The sequence below is a fragment of the Oxyura jamaicensis genome, chromosome 1 (assembly GCF_011077185.1).
Source record: "Oxyura jamaicensis isolate SHBP4307 breed ruddy duck chromosome 1, BPBGC_Ojam_1.0, whole genome shotgun sequence".
In the NCBI taxonomy this organism is placed as follows: Eukaryota; Metazoa; Chordata; class Aves; order Anseriformes; family Anatidae; genus Oxyura; species Oxyura jamaicensis.
In genome coordinates this window covers 95,260,610-95,275,164 of record NC_048893.1, presented here as the reverse complement: position 1 = coordinate 95,275,164, position 14,555 = coordinate 95,260,610, and the positions used below count along the sequence as shown (strand labels likewise).

General features: G+C 44.0%; 1 protein-coding gene across 1 annotated transcript in view; it reads right to left on the bottom strand.

The window, feature by feature from the left end:
• PTGFRN (prostaglandin F2 receptor inhibitor) overlaps positions 1–14,555 on the bottom strand; it is a 65,527-nt gene that overhangs the window by 21,609 nt on the left and 29,363 nt on the right. The window contains exons 4-6 of the mRNA XM_035315268.1: positions 12,283–12,666; positions 7,530–7,955; positions 489–908 (exon numbers count right to left, since the gene is read on the bottom strand). Coding sequence (XP_035171159.1) covers positions 489–908; positions 7,530–7,955; positions 12,283–12,666 — 1,230 coding nt within the window. The remainder of the gene's footprint in view (positions 1–488; positions 909–7,529; positions 7,956–12,282; positions 12,667–14,555) is intronic.

Here is a 14,555-nt window from a genome sequence, read left to right as displayed (position 1 = left end):
AAATTGCCATTGCCTTGACCTGACCATTTTCTGCAATTACATCGACAAGAAGGTGTGCTCAGGCAATTTAATGCTATGCTAACGAAGTTTGTTTTGGAACAGAAAGCCAGTTTATATTAATACTCTTCCAAAGTGGTTGTTACCTAACAGCAACCTAGCAATGAAGCTGGCAAATGTGGCAGCAATTATTCCATACTGAGAACTAGCTCTGAGTCTGCAGGACCATAAAACATGCATTAGTAAAGGAAAAAACAGTTATAATCTTAACATTTGGGTTATCAAATGTCTTTCTGTAAACAACTTGTAGCGCAGAGGACGCAAGTACCACCAAAGGAGACAAGCAAAGCTCCCAGCCATCACACCATTTGGAGAGCCTTTCAATTTCTAAAATAGTAGGTATTGCCCAGAGACAGGGAAGCCACTGGAAGAGTGTCACAGAACCCCCTCCCCTTCTGGCTTAGACACACACACGCAAATGCTACACCAACCTGATGTCTGGAAGTCTATCTGGATGGGGTTGGATAAGCCGTTCACTGCTTCACGCCACATGCCACCACCGCCTGGAGACCAGGCAGTCACCACACAGCGATACAGCCCAGCATCAGAAATTTGGGTCTGATACATCCTGTAGCGGAACTCGTTCTCCTGCACCTTCTCCAGAACCACGCCGTCCACACGAGTCTGGTCCGTCCAGTCTTCCAGCCGCACCACCGAATCCTGGTTCAGGGAAATGATGCGAGTGGTTCCATTGGGATTCGACTGATCCGTCAGCGGCTTCTCTGCTGTGATGAGGACAGAATAGCGCGGCGTCTTGATGTTTTTTGAAGACACTTTGCATGTCATCTCAAAGGTGTGGCCTGCCACGAAGAATGGCTTCAGTTTCACCGCCTCCACTGTCAGTGTGTAATCTGAAGAGGGAAGGAAACGAGTAACAAGGAGGGGGTTAATAAATAGTGCAGCACTTGTTCACCTGGAAGGTTACTAATAAGCAAAATGCTTTTTTTGCAGAGACAAATCCCAGCATATTTATCTAAACACGTACGGACATCCCAGAACACTATTTAACAGCACACAACAGCTTGGGTCAAGATGAAAGGATTCAAACAAACCCCAAACACTGAACAGATGATGCAATACACGGGACACGGCGTGGCATAACCTCCAGGACATTTTCATTTAAGAGTATAGATACTAGTCAGATGAGACTTGGAGCCCCAGTGTTGTGCTGGATCTGGAAAAGCCCCATCAGCGACGAAGTACAGGGACACTGACAAAGTACTTGTGACTAGTGACAAAAGCTGCTACTGACTGAATCTGCAGCACTTAGTAGAGCTGCTTTTTATTTCTCTTGAAAAATTCACCCTAACAGCAATCCAGACACATTGAGCTGAACTCCCCAAATCATGACAAGATTGCATGACAAGAAAGTTGGCGTTAACATGAGAACCCGTCGCCTCCAGACTTATACACACACTGCTCTCAAAGAGGTCAGCACACATCTGCCTCCGCATATGCTCTTTTCACTCGTTTCTAATGCATTCACCTGATTACAAGCCTAACAGAGACCTTGACGTGTCCCCAGCAGTTTGGCATCAAGAATGCCAGCAACACTTCCTGCTTGATTTCATTCCCTTTATTCAGCATCCTCCAAGTCTGCAGGCTCCTCAGTCCCAAGAATCCCTTAATTATAGGGTTTGGGAAGATTATATATCTAAGAGCAAAGCCTCAAGACAAAGAAAAAACAAGCTCACAGTGAGAAACTGAGAAAATGAGGAGTGCCTGAAATCACATCTAGATAAAAGGAAAGGGAGTTGCTACTTTCCTGGCATTGTGATGAAGAGACATCCTACACACCCAGGTTCTTCCTTAGGAAAGAAGGGCTGGGGCAGAGCACACAACTTACAGCAACTTCCCATAGTAGCAGTATTGCAAGAATTTGGCCAATCCAGCTTTCTGGACTTGACTACAGCATATTCTCCTTTCCCTTCCTTATGAAAAATGGGTCCAGACACATCAAACAAAATCTCCACACATCACCTTTATGCAAGGTGAAACTTCTCAGGATAAGGAAAATAAGCAATGGTAAGATTGCAACGCTTTCCCCAAAGTGAACTAAATGAAGTAATATTTATGTCCTCCCCATAAGAGCAATGAGATACTTGTCAAGATTACATTTTGCAGTGTTTTGCCTTCAAGCAGCAGTTTTCACAATGAGTAAACACGGCCCGCAAGATGAGAAACCCGGTATGACACCTTTAAATCGGTACTGTATAAAGCAGATCACGGTACAAAGCTATATAAAGAAACAGCAGGAGCAGCATCAAGTGGTCTAGCTGAGCACAGAATTATTTGATACTCCACACCAGCCCCCCTTGTACTTCCACCCACTAAGCAAGTGGGAATGTAAGGGTTGCACATTTAAGCACTGAGGGTACAATCACAATTGAAGTTTTGTGTGCAGGCATCCTCTGCTCCCCTGGGTGAGAACTCATTTCGCATCTGATTCTAGACTTCAGATCTGGTTTTCTCATTCTGTGTCCCTGAGACTCTGATAACACCCTCTTTATAAGATGGCAGCGTTTAGGAGCCCAGCACAAATCAACTTGCCTCATATCTTAGGAATATAGCCTACAATCATACTTTCACCCCAAAAGCAGAAGCACAAACAGCTAACTGTACTTCTCTTCCACTTATGGCTTCTCACTAGACATGGTGAGGAGGCTCTCAGCAAAAATCTTCCTGATGCAAATGTCCATTGTGTTTCTGATCTTCATGTCAGAGAGCTGAGTCCTGGACACTGAAAATGAAATCTAGCACTTGGTCTCTCATACAGGTACATAAGGAAAATACCTTCCCGTGATGAGAGCAGTACAGATGTAGCTGAGAAGCTGCAACCCTCCCTACCATCTGTGCTGCAAATGCTGTACTTCCACTATGCACTGAGCCACAGGTCAGGAAGCAGCACACAGGGGAGTGTGTCTTGTCCCCAGCAAGGACAGACCAGGCTTTGTCCCCTGGCTTCCTATTTGAGTGCAACAGAAAATGCTGTTTTGACCAATTATTTTTTGTTAAAGAAAGTTGTAGTGGTAGCACGAAAAAGCAGCAGAAATGTCATCTGTAGAGTTTGTGGAAGAGAACATGTGAAGACCTGCAGTGCAGCTGGAGAACAGTGGTTGAATTCAAAAGGGTTAGGAATTAGGATTCTGATCAAAGAACTGGGAGACATCCTTCTAGAAGTCCTCGCATAGGATTTTTCTATCTTTATAAAAGCCCCAAAGCCCCTTCATCCTTAGGTTGGATGAATACCATAGAAGGCAGAGGCACATTCTCTTATGTTCTCACATAAGAAATGCAAACCAGAATGACAAAGGGGACACGAAAAACAGTACCCACAGGTGCTGAAATGTTTCTTGTTTGCTAGAAAGCAAAAGGTAGGCCAGAGAGGTCAGAGAACATTTTCTTTCCAAGAACTACAGCCTGATATCTCTTTTCTGATCTTCTGAGAATTGACAAGAAAGCAATGTCTGTGTCGACCACTGCTTTGTAAGCCTGCCCCTCCATGCATGCACTCACACAGGCAAGAGTCTCACCTTCCTGTGCAGAGTCTCACCTCCTCCTCAAAAAGTTCTGTGTAAGAAAAGCAGGACAAAACACACCCCTGTCCATCGCACACAGTACACTGCTATCTGCAGAATTTGTTGGAAAACAGTAGGGGAAGAGGTCCTAAATAAACCATGCCCAAAGCTTATAACCAGTTTGGGTCCTATTACAAGACTGAGGGCTAGCAGCAGCAGAAATCCTAGCCAACTTATTTAGATAAAATTTGAGCAAGCTATGCTTTGGAGCCTGGCAGCACATGGTGCTGTCTTCCATCCCTGGCCACTCCACGTGGATAACCCACACTAATTCTCTTGCTGCTCCCTATGACAAAGTGTGTACTCAGCTTCCAGGATGCTTCCTGGAAAATGTCTGGAAACAGTTTTCACCTAATCTGTCAGTCAAATTGCTAGAGAAGCCTAGCAGCTAAAGGGCAAGGGGACCTTAGGAAACGACAAACGTGTGTGTTCCCTGTGCTCCACTGATTCCGGTCTGAAAAGAAGCACAGCAGCCACGACTAACTAATCTCAGAGCCTAACGCCTCGTCACCACCCCAATACTCGTAAAGGCTTCTTCATCCCCCAGTGCACTGAACAAGATTGGAAGTAGAGGGAACGCAGCAGACATTAAGGTAATGACAGTTTTGCCTTCGCAGGAGGCGGTGGCTATACAGCACCCCGCGGCACAATTGTAGGCCCAGCAGCTCGGATACCACGAGCTCTGAAAACACAGCCGGCACGCTGCGGCCTCCACCACGGCCTGACACGAGGCAACTGCTGCACACGCACACACCGATGTCACCTTCACTGCCCTGCTCAGCTCCTAAGCAACGAGCACAACTGATCCTCGGGCAGCCAGGGGCAGGAGGAGCCCAGGGACTCCTGGCTCGTGCACCTACCGTAACGCACTTGCTTGTCCTCAGGCCCATATTGGCACTTCGGTGTGACGGAGTGGTGCCACAGGGATGGGGATTTCTCTGCTCAGACGAAACTACGTGTCTTTACTGCGCGGTGTGTTACACACCAGCAATTGCAAAGACAAGTGGGTAGAAGAAATATCACCTGCTCCCTGTTCGCAGGACTTTCTGCGAGATGAAGATGCCCTTGCTCCCCATTAAACTTAATGGAAGGTCCTGAGCAAGCGTTTAGGACCAGTAACGTTCTGTTAAATACAATTACTTTGCAAATTAAAGACAGAAGTATTAACAAAACCCCAAATAACAGTATCTTTGGGATATGGAGTTTCAATTAAAAGATAATGCTCTCTTTTGCTAAGGCTTTCATGCAGATCTAAAGCTGACAGCGTGGGTTTAGGAAACAAGCACCAATTCTGCATTACACTGCTAACAGCAGCTTTGTTTTAAATGTTGGTAGTACTCACACTCAAACTGATAAATAAAATAGTATTTTTAAACTATCAAACCTCTATGTTCAAAACAATCTACAGAACCGGTCCAAAAAGTTTCCCTCCCTTCCTTTACCCCTTTATAAAGTCCAAATTCCAAGAAGTAAATAACCTGAATGCAACAACATTCGATGCTTTTCATTTTTGAGGTGAAGATGCTTTGTCGCCATTGGTGGGGGGCAGCAGGTGAGAAAAGAAAAAGGCAAAGAAACAGAAATCAGGCAGACTATATCAAAAGCAAGGGTGATGTGCGATCGGCCGCACTTGCAAAGCTGAATAAGCAGAAAGACACGTGAGCTTTATTAGTCCCAACAGATAGAACAGAAAAAAAAGGATAAAAGGCCTCAAGTGAAAATGGGCAAGCATACAATTTATTATAAAACACATGAAAAAAGGGCTTGGACATCCTCACGTGATGTTTACATTTCAAGCAAAGGCCTGTTATCCTCAACACCTCTCTGTACTGACTGCCCCACAGATGCAACAAAATCATTTCTCTTTTCTCAGAGACTCAGGGTGAGCTTTTCCAAAGTCAGATCTCTCTGAAGTCCTCCCACCCCCAGCACTGCTCTAAAGTTAACACAGACAATACAAATAGTGAAATAGTTGGAAGAAAACCCTCTATGTAGGCACAAGCTACCCAAGGAAGAGACAAATTTCGGTTCTCTCCTTAGGCAAACACGTGGGAGCCTGGCTGCTTGCTTTTATAAGCATTGGGAGCAATTCGGGACTCAAATCACCAGAGATACTTGTCAAAACAACAGTCAGAGAGCAGAGGCAGCGCACATTAACTCCTTCATAGTTGCTGGCTGCACCACCAGGCTCACAGCCCTGTTTGGAGCCCGCAGGAACCAGCTACGGCTGGGGCCAGGGCGTGCAGGGAACGGCATCTGGGGCCAGATTGCTGGAAGAGTATGGCAGGGAGTGGAAGGGAAGAAGGGGGAAGTCAAGCCTAAATATTTCCCCCTCCATACATACATATGTGTGGTGCTTTTTTTTGTTTTTTTTTTTTTTTTTTTTCAGGAGAAGAATGTTTGTAGGAGAGTTTGCTTTCACGTCGTAAATACCCCAGCTCTGAGTTTTGCCAACAGACGTACTTTTCAGCATGGGGACTGTAACATTTACATTTGTGTGGCAAAATTAGCAGAGTTTTTGGAACAAAACCAGAAACAAGGGAACGTTCACACCTGTCACGGTTTGTTTTCCCTCAGAAACGTCAACACAGGCTGAGACTTTTCAACTCCAGCTGGTTTCTCTAGCTGCTCTGTAGGCGATGAACCATTACGCGTGCATGCACACACACACACTGAGTTGTGGTATGGACTAATTGTGACCAGCATTCACCATTATTGAGAGATCTCATTCCTGCTAGAGAAGCCAGCTCCTAACAAAAAAGAAAATACCCTTTTTGTGGATCAGACTTGGTCTGGGGGTGAAGAGAGGTCTAAGCAAGCAGCCTGCCATTTTCTGTCTGGAACAGAATCACAGCAGAAGTTCTCCAGTTCCTTTAAAGATAATGCCTAAACAGCTTTAAACTCATTTCAAACTACCTCTTTGAAATACAGTCATCTGCCTATGGCTGCCTGAGCTAGACTGCTCAACAAATCTATGAGGTGCAAAGGCAGCTTAGCTAATTTTTTATTTTTATTTTTGACAAAGATGTTACATCCTAGGCCATCCCATTCCTTCTTCCCCCATTCAACAGTCTCCTCTTGCATGACTTCATACCTAAGCCAAAAGGGTATCACTCTACAGGACATTCAGGCTACATGCACCCACTTTATACCAGCATTTAAGTGGTTCAGGTACCTTTATTTAGCTCCTAAGAAATGCTCCCAAAGACAGTTGAAATACTGACCACAGGGCAGTTCACTTTTGTCTAAAAGAGGCCTAGGTCCAAGAAAAGCACTGAATGACTTTGCTCTGTCACATGCTGTTTTTTTTTGTTTGTTTGTTTGTTTGTTTTTTTGATGCTCTGGTACTACTATGCCCATGAACTTATTCAAAAGTGCCCTCTAAACACATGCTTGTAAATACAAGTTGGGATAGGGCAAACACAAACAAAAACAATCAAAAAAACACACTATCAAACTGACAGCCAGAGAAGACTTAAAGTGAGTGACATCCCTTCTTTCACCCCAAGACAGCCATGTTGCTAGCACCAAGATGCATCCTAGAGAGACTGAAATACTCTGTGTCCTGAAAGGGAGCAGTGACCCCAGCATTACTCCTGGATACCACCCTGTCACAGTGGCAGCCTGGTTCCTCTAAGTCTCAGCACAGTTTGATTGATGCATCTGTTCTGCACTTCCTCTCCGAGCTGTTGCACAAAACTGGTCAGTACTGTTTAGCAGTTATTTACCTCCAAAAATATAGGCCTTTACACAAAGTAACAGTAATTTTTCCTCTTCATAACACAGAGATGCATTTCCAAAACCCATTTGTAGGCCTTCTGCCTGATGGACCTACTCAAGAGAAAACTGTCTTAGCTTTCCAGGTCTTCCAGTGAATAGGTGCAAAGTTCCTACCTTGTGTAGCCCATAAAATGCTGACAGGTGCAGAAGCCACGTCTTTGCTTTTTACCCAGCTGTTGTTGCGGTGCCTACTCCATGCAGAGATGACACAGAAATAATCCCCTCTGTCACTTTCTGAAGTCCACTGGATCCGTAAACTGAAGGTGTCAACAGCCTTTTTGGAGAAGATTATTTCCCCATTCTGAGTCCGCTTTCTGCTCCTGTCCCCGAGAAGCAGAGTCCAGTCTGCATCCATGGTGGCCAGCAGTTCCTCTGTCGCAACATCGTCACCGAGCAGGTGCTCCTTGTAGTACCACGAAACTGTGAAGCGGATGTTTGCTTTGGTGTCCTGGGCATTTGTGATCCTGCACTCCAGCTCGGTGGGGTCATCTGAAAACTTGGGTGTTTTAGATGCATTCAGAAATACCTCATAATCTGGCTCTGCAGGAGAGAAAACCCAGAATAAAGAAGTGAGAAGATACAAGCAGAAAGGAGCAAGTGGCAGAGCTTAACGTTCAATAAGATACTGCTAACTGCTAACATCCGGTCTGCAAAAGCACAAGATCCAAAAACCAAGTGCCAGAACATCCATTTTTCTTACAAGAGCTGGCGATTGGGAACGTGGACTCCAGCTCTCGGACTTGTACCGGTCTGAAGTGAGCCTCCCTAAGCCTGAATTTCCAAACAGGACTTGTCTGTCTGGTCAGAACATTTCAGAAAAATCAAGACAAAGAGATCTTATTGTGCAAAATCATTCCCTTCTTTAGGCCTGGCCCCAAGAACCCACCGTTCAGTTTCAGACATCCAGTCACTTTTGTACCTGTCTGAAGGCCTCCAGCAGCCAGAAGACCAGTTAGTCTCTGGCTTTGGACTGGCCAGAGCCACCCCATTTCCCCAGTTTGTCTCCAGGATAAGAGTCCATTTCCCATCCTGAAATGCCTTCTTCTCTGCACTTATCACCCCATCATCTCTCTACAGCACGTGATGAATGTTAAACAAGAACAAAACACCCACCCATCCACCCAAATCAGGGGGCATCAGTGCCACTGGCCACGGGCAGCACAAACAGCAGCGTGCAGTAAATTTCAGCAGGCATCATAATAAATAACAAGTAGGTTAAGCCAATGATGTGTATATCAGAAGAGCTCCACAGAACAGAGAAGTACATGCTGTACAGCTACAAGGCTAGAAACCCTCAAGCTTGAAAAGGATCGCTTGAAATGCACGGGTTAAGACTGGGGCTGCTGTGTTTAAATCTAAAATAGCCGGCTGTCCAAAGCCTAAAAGAGATAAGGCAGCCACATGACTATTTTCTCTTGGACTATGGAGATAGTAAAGGCAAAAGATTACAGCAAGGACCTCTCACCACAACGGAGATACACATTTATTTACTAGCATTAGAATATTTTTCTCTCTTGCAGCCTACTATTATTCAGAAAAAAAGACTAGCCTTCCAACTGTTCAGCCAATACTCATCACATGGATTTTATATTATAAGCGTATTCAGTGCTCTATATTTATTTCTTGCTTTATGTTGTATTTGGCATTTTGCCCTCCCAGAAACAATTAACTGAAGCTATAATTGGGACAGAGAAGGCAATCCAAGGCTAGAACTTAGACTTAGCTCACCAGTGAGCCAAGATAATAAAACATCTTAATAGAGCTGCTGTGCTAATGCATGTGCACATGCACTTTTGGACTTCAGATGCAAATGATGGAAACAATTCTATTCAAGCAACCTGGCTGCTGCCACGCCAGCTTGAAGAAAGGATCTCTCACCATTAAGCGTTCTGCATGCAGGCATGCAGTGTCCTTGCATCTAGCAAGAACAAGGGCATACAAACAGACCAGATGCTAGAGGATCTAAATCACTGAGTTTCTGCAGTGCTAAGTTACCCACAAACTTAAAGGTATTGTTCACCTAAGTCCAAATTACCTATTATTGGCAGCAGTACCGTGCAGCTGTATAGCATTGTACTCCTTTACTCTGCGAAGCTTTCCTGATATAGGCATCTCTGACTGTTAACTTACTTGGTGTTTATTATGATGCCTGCTGAAATTTACTGTACACTAGCTCACTATGCACTGCATAGTGAACATAAGCATAGATTTTTGCAGACTCTCAGGATGAGTAATACAAAATAAAAACTCACTCAATTCCTCTGCTGCAACCAACTCATAGATTATTAATGGTGGCAAAAAACCATTTTTGGTGCAAGTAAATCCCCACAGATCCTGCAGCTACTCTACCCTTCCTGTCTCATTCACAAAAGACCAGTCTTCTCCAGGGCCTCATGATATATTGCACACACACTGCAGTTTTCTTATTCCCCCTTGACTCATCTTCACCACCAAAAAAAGAAGGCAGTCAAGAACAATTAGTATTTTCACAGCAACAAAGACTCAGAAAGCCAAAACTCTTCTCAGGATAGGAACACAGAAAGGAAAAAGCTGCAAGGAAGTCGAGTTCTTCAGTAATCGCTTCATGTTGTTTTATTTGCGGGGAGGGAGAGGACCGCTAAGAAGAGTCTGGGCTTTGACAGCACCACTCCAGATAGGCGCTTCACCCTGACAGACATTCAGACAGAGGATTTAGAAAGAATAAAAGACTGGCTGGATAAACCTCATTCCTCCACTCTGTCAGCTGTCAAAGAACAGCCTCACTGACAGTTCAATGACTTAATACCCCAGCAGCTCTTAACTTCCATTAAGAAGGAGGAGTTGGTGAATTCTGGATGCAGCTGAAAACCTCAAATGAGGAAAAATTATTCTACTTTCCTTTGTCCTAGCAACCAAGCGTCTGCAAAGGAGTAGATCTTATTCTCTCTTGTCCCCAGGTAACACCCAATTGGAATGGAAAAAGCAAGGAATAGTTCTACAGGCACCAGCAACGTAAGAGGATATGTGAACATGTGGTGCACCTGTGTGTGCATGAGCATGTACGTGCACATGCATGCACGCGGGGAAAGGAAGGAGCTCAGAAGCTGAATGTGTAATTCGAATGGCTGAAGAATTGAAATAAAGGCTTACAACTTGTGCACTCACCTCTAGCACACATTACAAGTATAGAAGAAAGAGCCACAGCTCAACTGCTCTGTACAATGCCAAATTGCAAAATTACAATGTTTATCACTGGAATTTAACCTTGTGGTACAGCTATTCATTTCTGAAAAACAGACTCTCTATATGCTGAGCCCATTCTGTCCTTTTATGTTGGAGGAGCTCTGCCTTTGTAACTGGGCAGTACCATCAGACTGATTACAAGAGGCTCCAAATGAGTACATGGAGAATGTTTAGGCACAGATGCTTGCATCCAATAAAAGCTGGGAACGAACACCAAGTACGACAGCTCTGCCAGTTCTCCTCCAGTTCACATCTCGGCTCGTTCATGCTTCCAACACAAGCAATCCTTTGTGAATTTTATCAGGAAAAAGGTGGAAATGCCTTACCTACAGCATCCTGCAACCCCATCCTGAGTTACACTGCTTCTAAATTGAAGGTATTCTTTTCTCATGATTAAACTAGGAGATAAGATAGGTAGGCTGACGTACCCCTAAAAAGCCAGGCTTTTTAGAAGTTTTGCTGGAGTTTCATTTTTAGCATTTCTCACGAGCAACTTTGCTTCTAAGCATATTTGCATCAAGAGAGATAGCCAAAGCTTAATGTTCAGGAAGGATAATGGCAAGTAAAATATGTACAGTCTTTAACATGTATATGACCCAGTGAATCTCCAAAACACATCTTTTTCAGGGCAGGAGTGTAGGAAAAGATATTGTCAGCCTGCTCTTGTAGGCCAGGTAGATCAGACAAGCCTGTTGAACCTCTGACCTCCACTCCAGCTTCTGTTCTTTTTAGAATGAATGAACAACTGCTAAACACAGCCCCTCCTAAGCACAGCCTCCTTGCAGAAAAATAAAAAATAAATATTGATGGTATTAGAGCTATAAGAAGGGAAATAAGAAGGGAAAATAGGGAAGATTTTTTTTTTCCCACTAGTGACTTAAAAGAACTTGCTGCAGAAATGTTGCAGTAACTTAAGGAACCCATACGTTCAGGTGCACAAATAATCCTTTGTGTGTCCAAAAGGCTAAAAACCCGCTCATGTCTAGAACTGAATGATCAAAAATGCACCAGAGTGGGATATTAAATACTGCAGGAAGATCTGTTTTAGTGGTTACTGTGCTAAACAACACTTCCAGTTAAGCTCTTAGCCAGGTCTCTGTTGTTCAGTCACACTATTCAATAGTGTGGTCTCCTAAAATAGACTTGTCTGTTGAGGGAAGAGAATAAAGCAGCATAAAATCCTATCCCATCCTAAATCTATCAGTAGGATGTGGTCTGTCTCCAGTGATTGAAACAAAAAAAAACACTCTGAAAGCTATTACAGTTCATTATCAAGTTTGCATCATAAATAATTGTATGGCAAAAGATTCAAAAATGATGGGAACCACATGGTATCACTGTGTTTGGAGCTCAGAAAGAACACCTGCTGCAGTATCAAAACCCTGCTGACAGTACACGGGAAATGAAAGGGGATGATATGATACTGGGGCAGCTTCAGCCCCTGGAAAACAAAGTGGACTTTTAAGTTCTGTTTCCCAGTTACAAACAGTGACATCCTAAAATCCCATAACATACAAGCCCAGAGGGAGAGATAATGGACACAAATGTGTAAGAGGTTAGACCCCACAAGGTCCTTTCCCTTTTCTGATAGGAACAAGGAACGCATGGTACAATATCCACGGAGTCTGCAAGCAGAATCACTCACCTAATGCTGTCACCACCACACTGACTGGCGCAGATGTCCTCTCCACCACTTTATGCCAGCTCCCGTTGTGCAGCGGTACCCAGACAGCTGCTTGGCAGAAGTAGTACCCCGAGTCTTCCACACCCACATCACGCACCAAGAGGCGATAGGAATTCCTATCGACATGGCTCAGGCTGATAAGAGTTGAATCGCTGACAACGGAATCATGGTCCATGCTCAACAAAACCTGAGCATCTGACAAGGTGTCATCAGGTGACGCAGAGAAATACCATGTCACCTCGGCTTGGAAAATACCATTCCTGTCTGTTGTGATGTTGCAGGTAAGATCCAGGGAGTCCCTCTCAGTCACGGACAGATTGCTTGTTGAGATGAGCACATCTAGAACTTGGAAATGAAGACAGACAAATTCAAACAAAAAATAAAGCATTGCTTTTATTATTATTTTAAAGAGCCTACTCACTGTAAGTTATGCAGATCTTCACTTTCTATTACAGAAGTTTCTCAAGTAGCTCAGGAGCCCCACATTCAAGCCCCCCTTGGCTATTGAGCGGCGTCGTCTAAGACAAGTACACGTTATCAAGCAAGCAAGGGATCTTTGATAAAGGTGGGAGAAAGAAGGGAGAGAGAACAGGGTTTCTATACCTCAACAGCAGCTGGTCCGTGAAAACTTTGTCCTAATCACAGACTATACACCACCCTCACACAGTAGGAAAACGTGAAGGATTCTTATTCTCACAGGAACATCAAGGTATCTCTCTCTCTCAGAATGGAAAATGTCCACTGAAACCACTAGGACCTACACCAGAACTGTAGTAGCTCCACAAGTTGTGCCTTAAACAGGCAGCTAAGAGCAGATCAGTGATTTCTATATAAAACCATGTTCTAGTAGCTAATACATACCCATCTGTAAAAGCTTTCTAGGACTATCACCAGGAACTAGAGACAGCATATAAATGCTAAACTGTTTTCTGAGTGGCCGCAACTATAGCCAATAAAACCAAGCAGTACTCATCTCACTGCTCACCACTTGATAGCACAGAACAGACTGAACTGAGGCCAGCAAGCCTCCCCTGAGAGGTAAAGCCAAGTCCCCTATCTGACGAATGCCTCACTGGGACTGGGAACAGTAGGAAAGCCTAGTTAATTTAACAGACTAATGCCAGAACACAAATTAAGAGCCCTCTGAAAAGTTAACAGCAGTGTTTCTCCAAGGAGTACCTCTGTCTTCATGCACTAGCGACAGGCATTCAGAACCTGGCAGGATAATCAGGGAGAGGGACTCTAAGAGAGTTTACTCGTATGTGCCTTCTCAAGGCTCCTTTTTTGGTTGCAGAAGTGCCTGAAGGCCTCGCTTAGGATTATATTCCTCTTGTGCAAGGCGCTATTAAAAAACACATACAGAAACAAAGTCAGGCCCAAAGAGTTCATGATTTAAGGACACCAAAGTAGATGGAAGAGTGTAACTGCTTTTTGCTGTTGTTGCAAGTACTCTGTGCTACTTGTGCAAGTAGTTACACAAGTAGCTTGGTGCATGACTATTTTTTCATGTTAGATAGTAATTTCTGTAATTATTTTTATTTCTACAAATTCAACCCTACAGTTTATAGCAGGTAAGAAGGGAGGGGTAGGCTAGAAAGCTTTCTTCCCCTGACAAAGTGCTAGTGCTGCCAATGACTGAGCAGAAAATGAAGGCAAAAAAATAAATTACAAACCAAACAGGAGAAAAAAGACACACACATACTGAGGGAACATTAAAAAACTGCTCCGTTAGGCACTGCTATTGGTCCTGGCCATCCTCATCAAGTTTTCAGCCCACATACTTAAGCCAAATTCTCCACAAGTGCAACAAAATAGAGGACTACAGTTACAGCTCTTAATTAGCAGCCCCTGTCTCAGCAGAGAGTACCTGCAAGCTTTGCTGTGTACCAGACACCCTGAAAAAGGGGCAGATTGATCCTGTCAAATTTCACAGGCTAAACACCACCAGGATACTGAAAGTACATCCAAGGGAGCTAGTCAAAACCCAGCAGTTCTGACTTTTCCCTATATCAATTACAAGATTACAAAAATGAAAAGATACCCTTATTTTCTGAACACTGAAAAAAAAATGCCATAATCTCATATTTCTGAGACTATCGTTGCCTGTTTTACCACCTATCGAGTCACAAGTAGCATCACCCCTTGCTTTCCCCCCTCCAACTAGCAGTGGTAATGCTAATGCAATTAAGCGCTTAGTGCATCTACTCCTGAAACCTACACAGACAGGGATATCT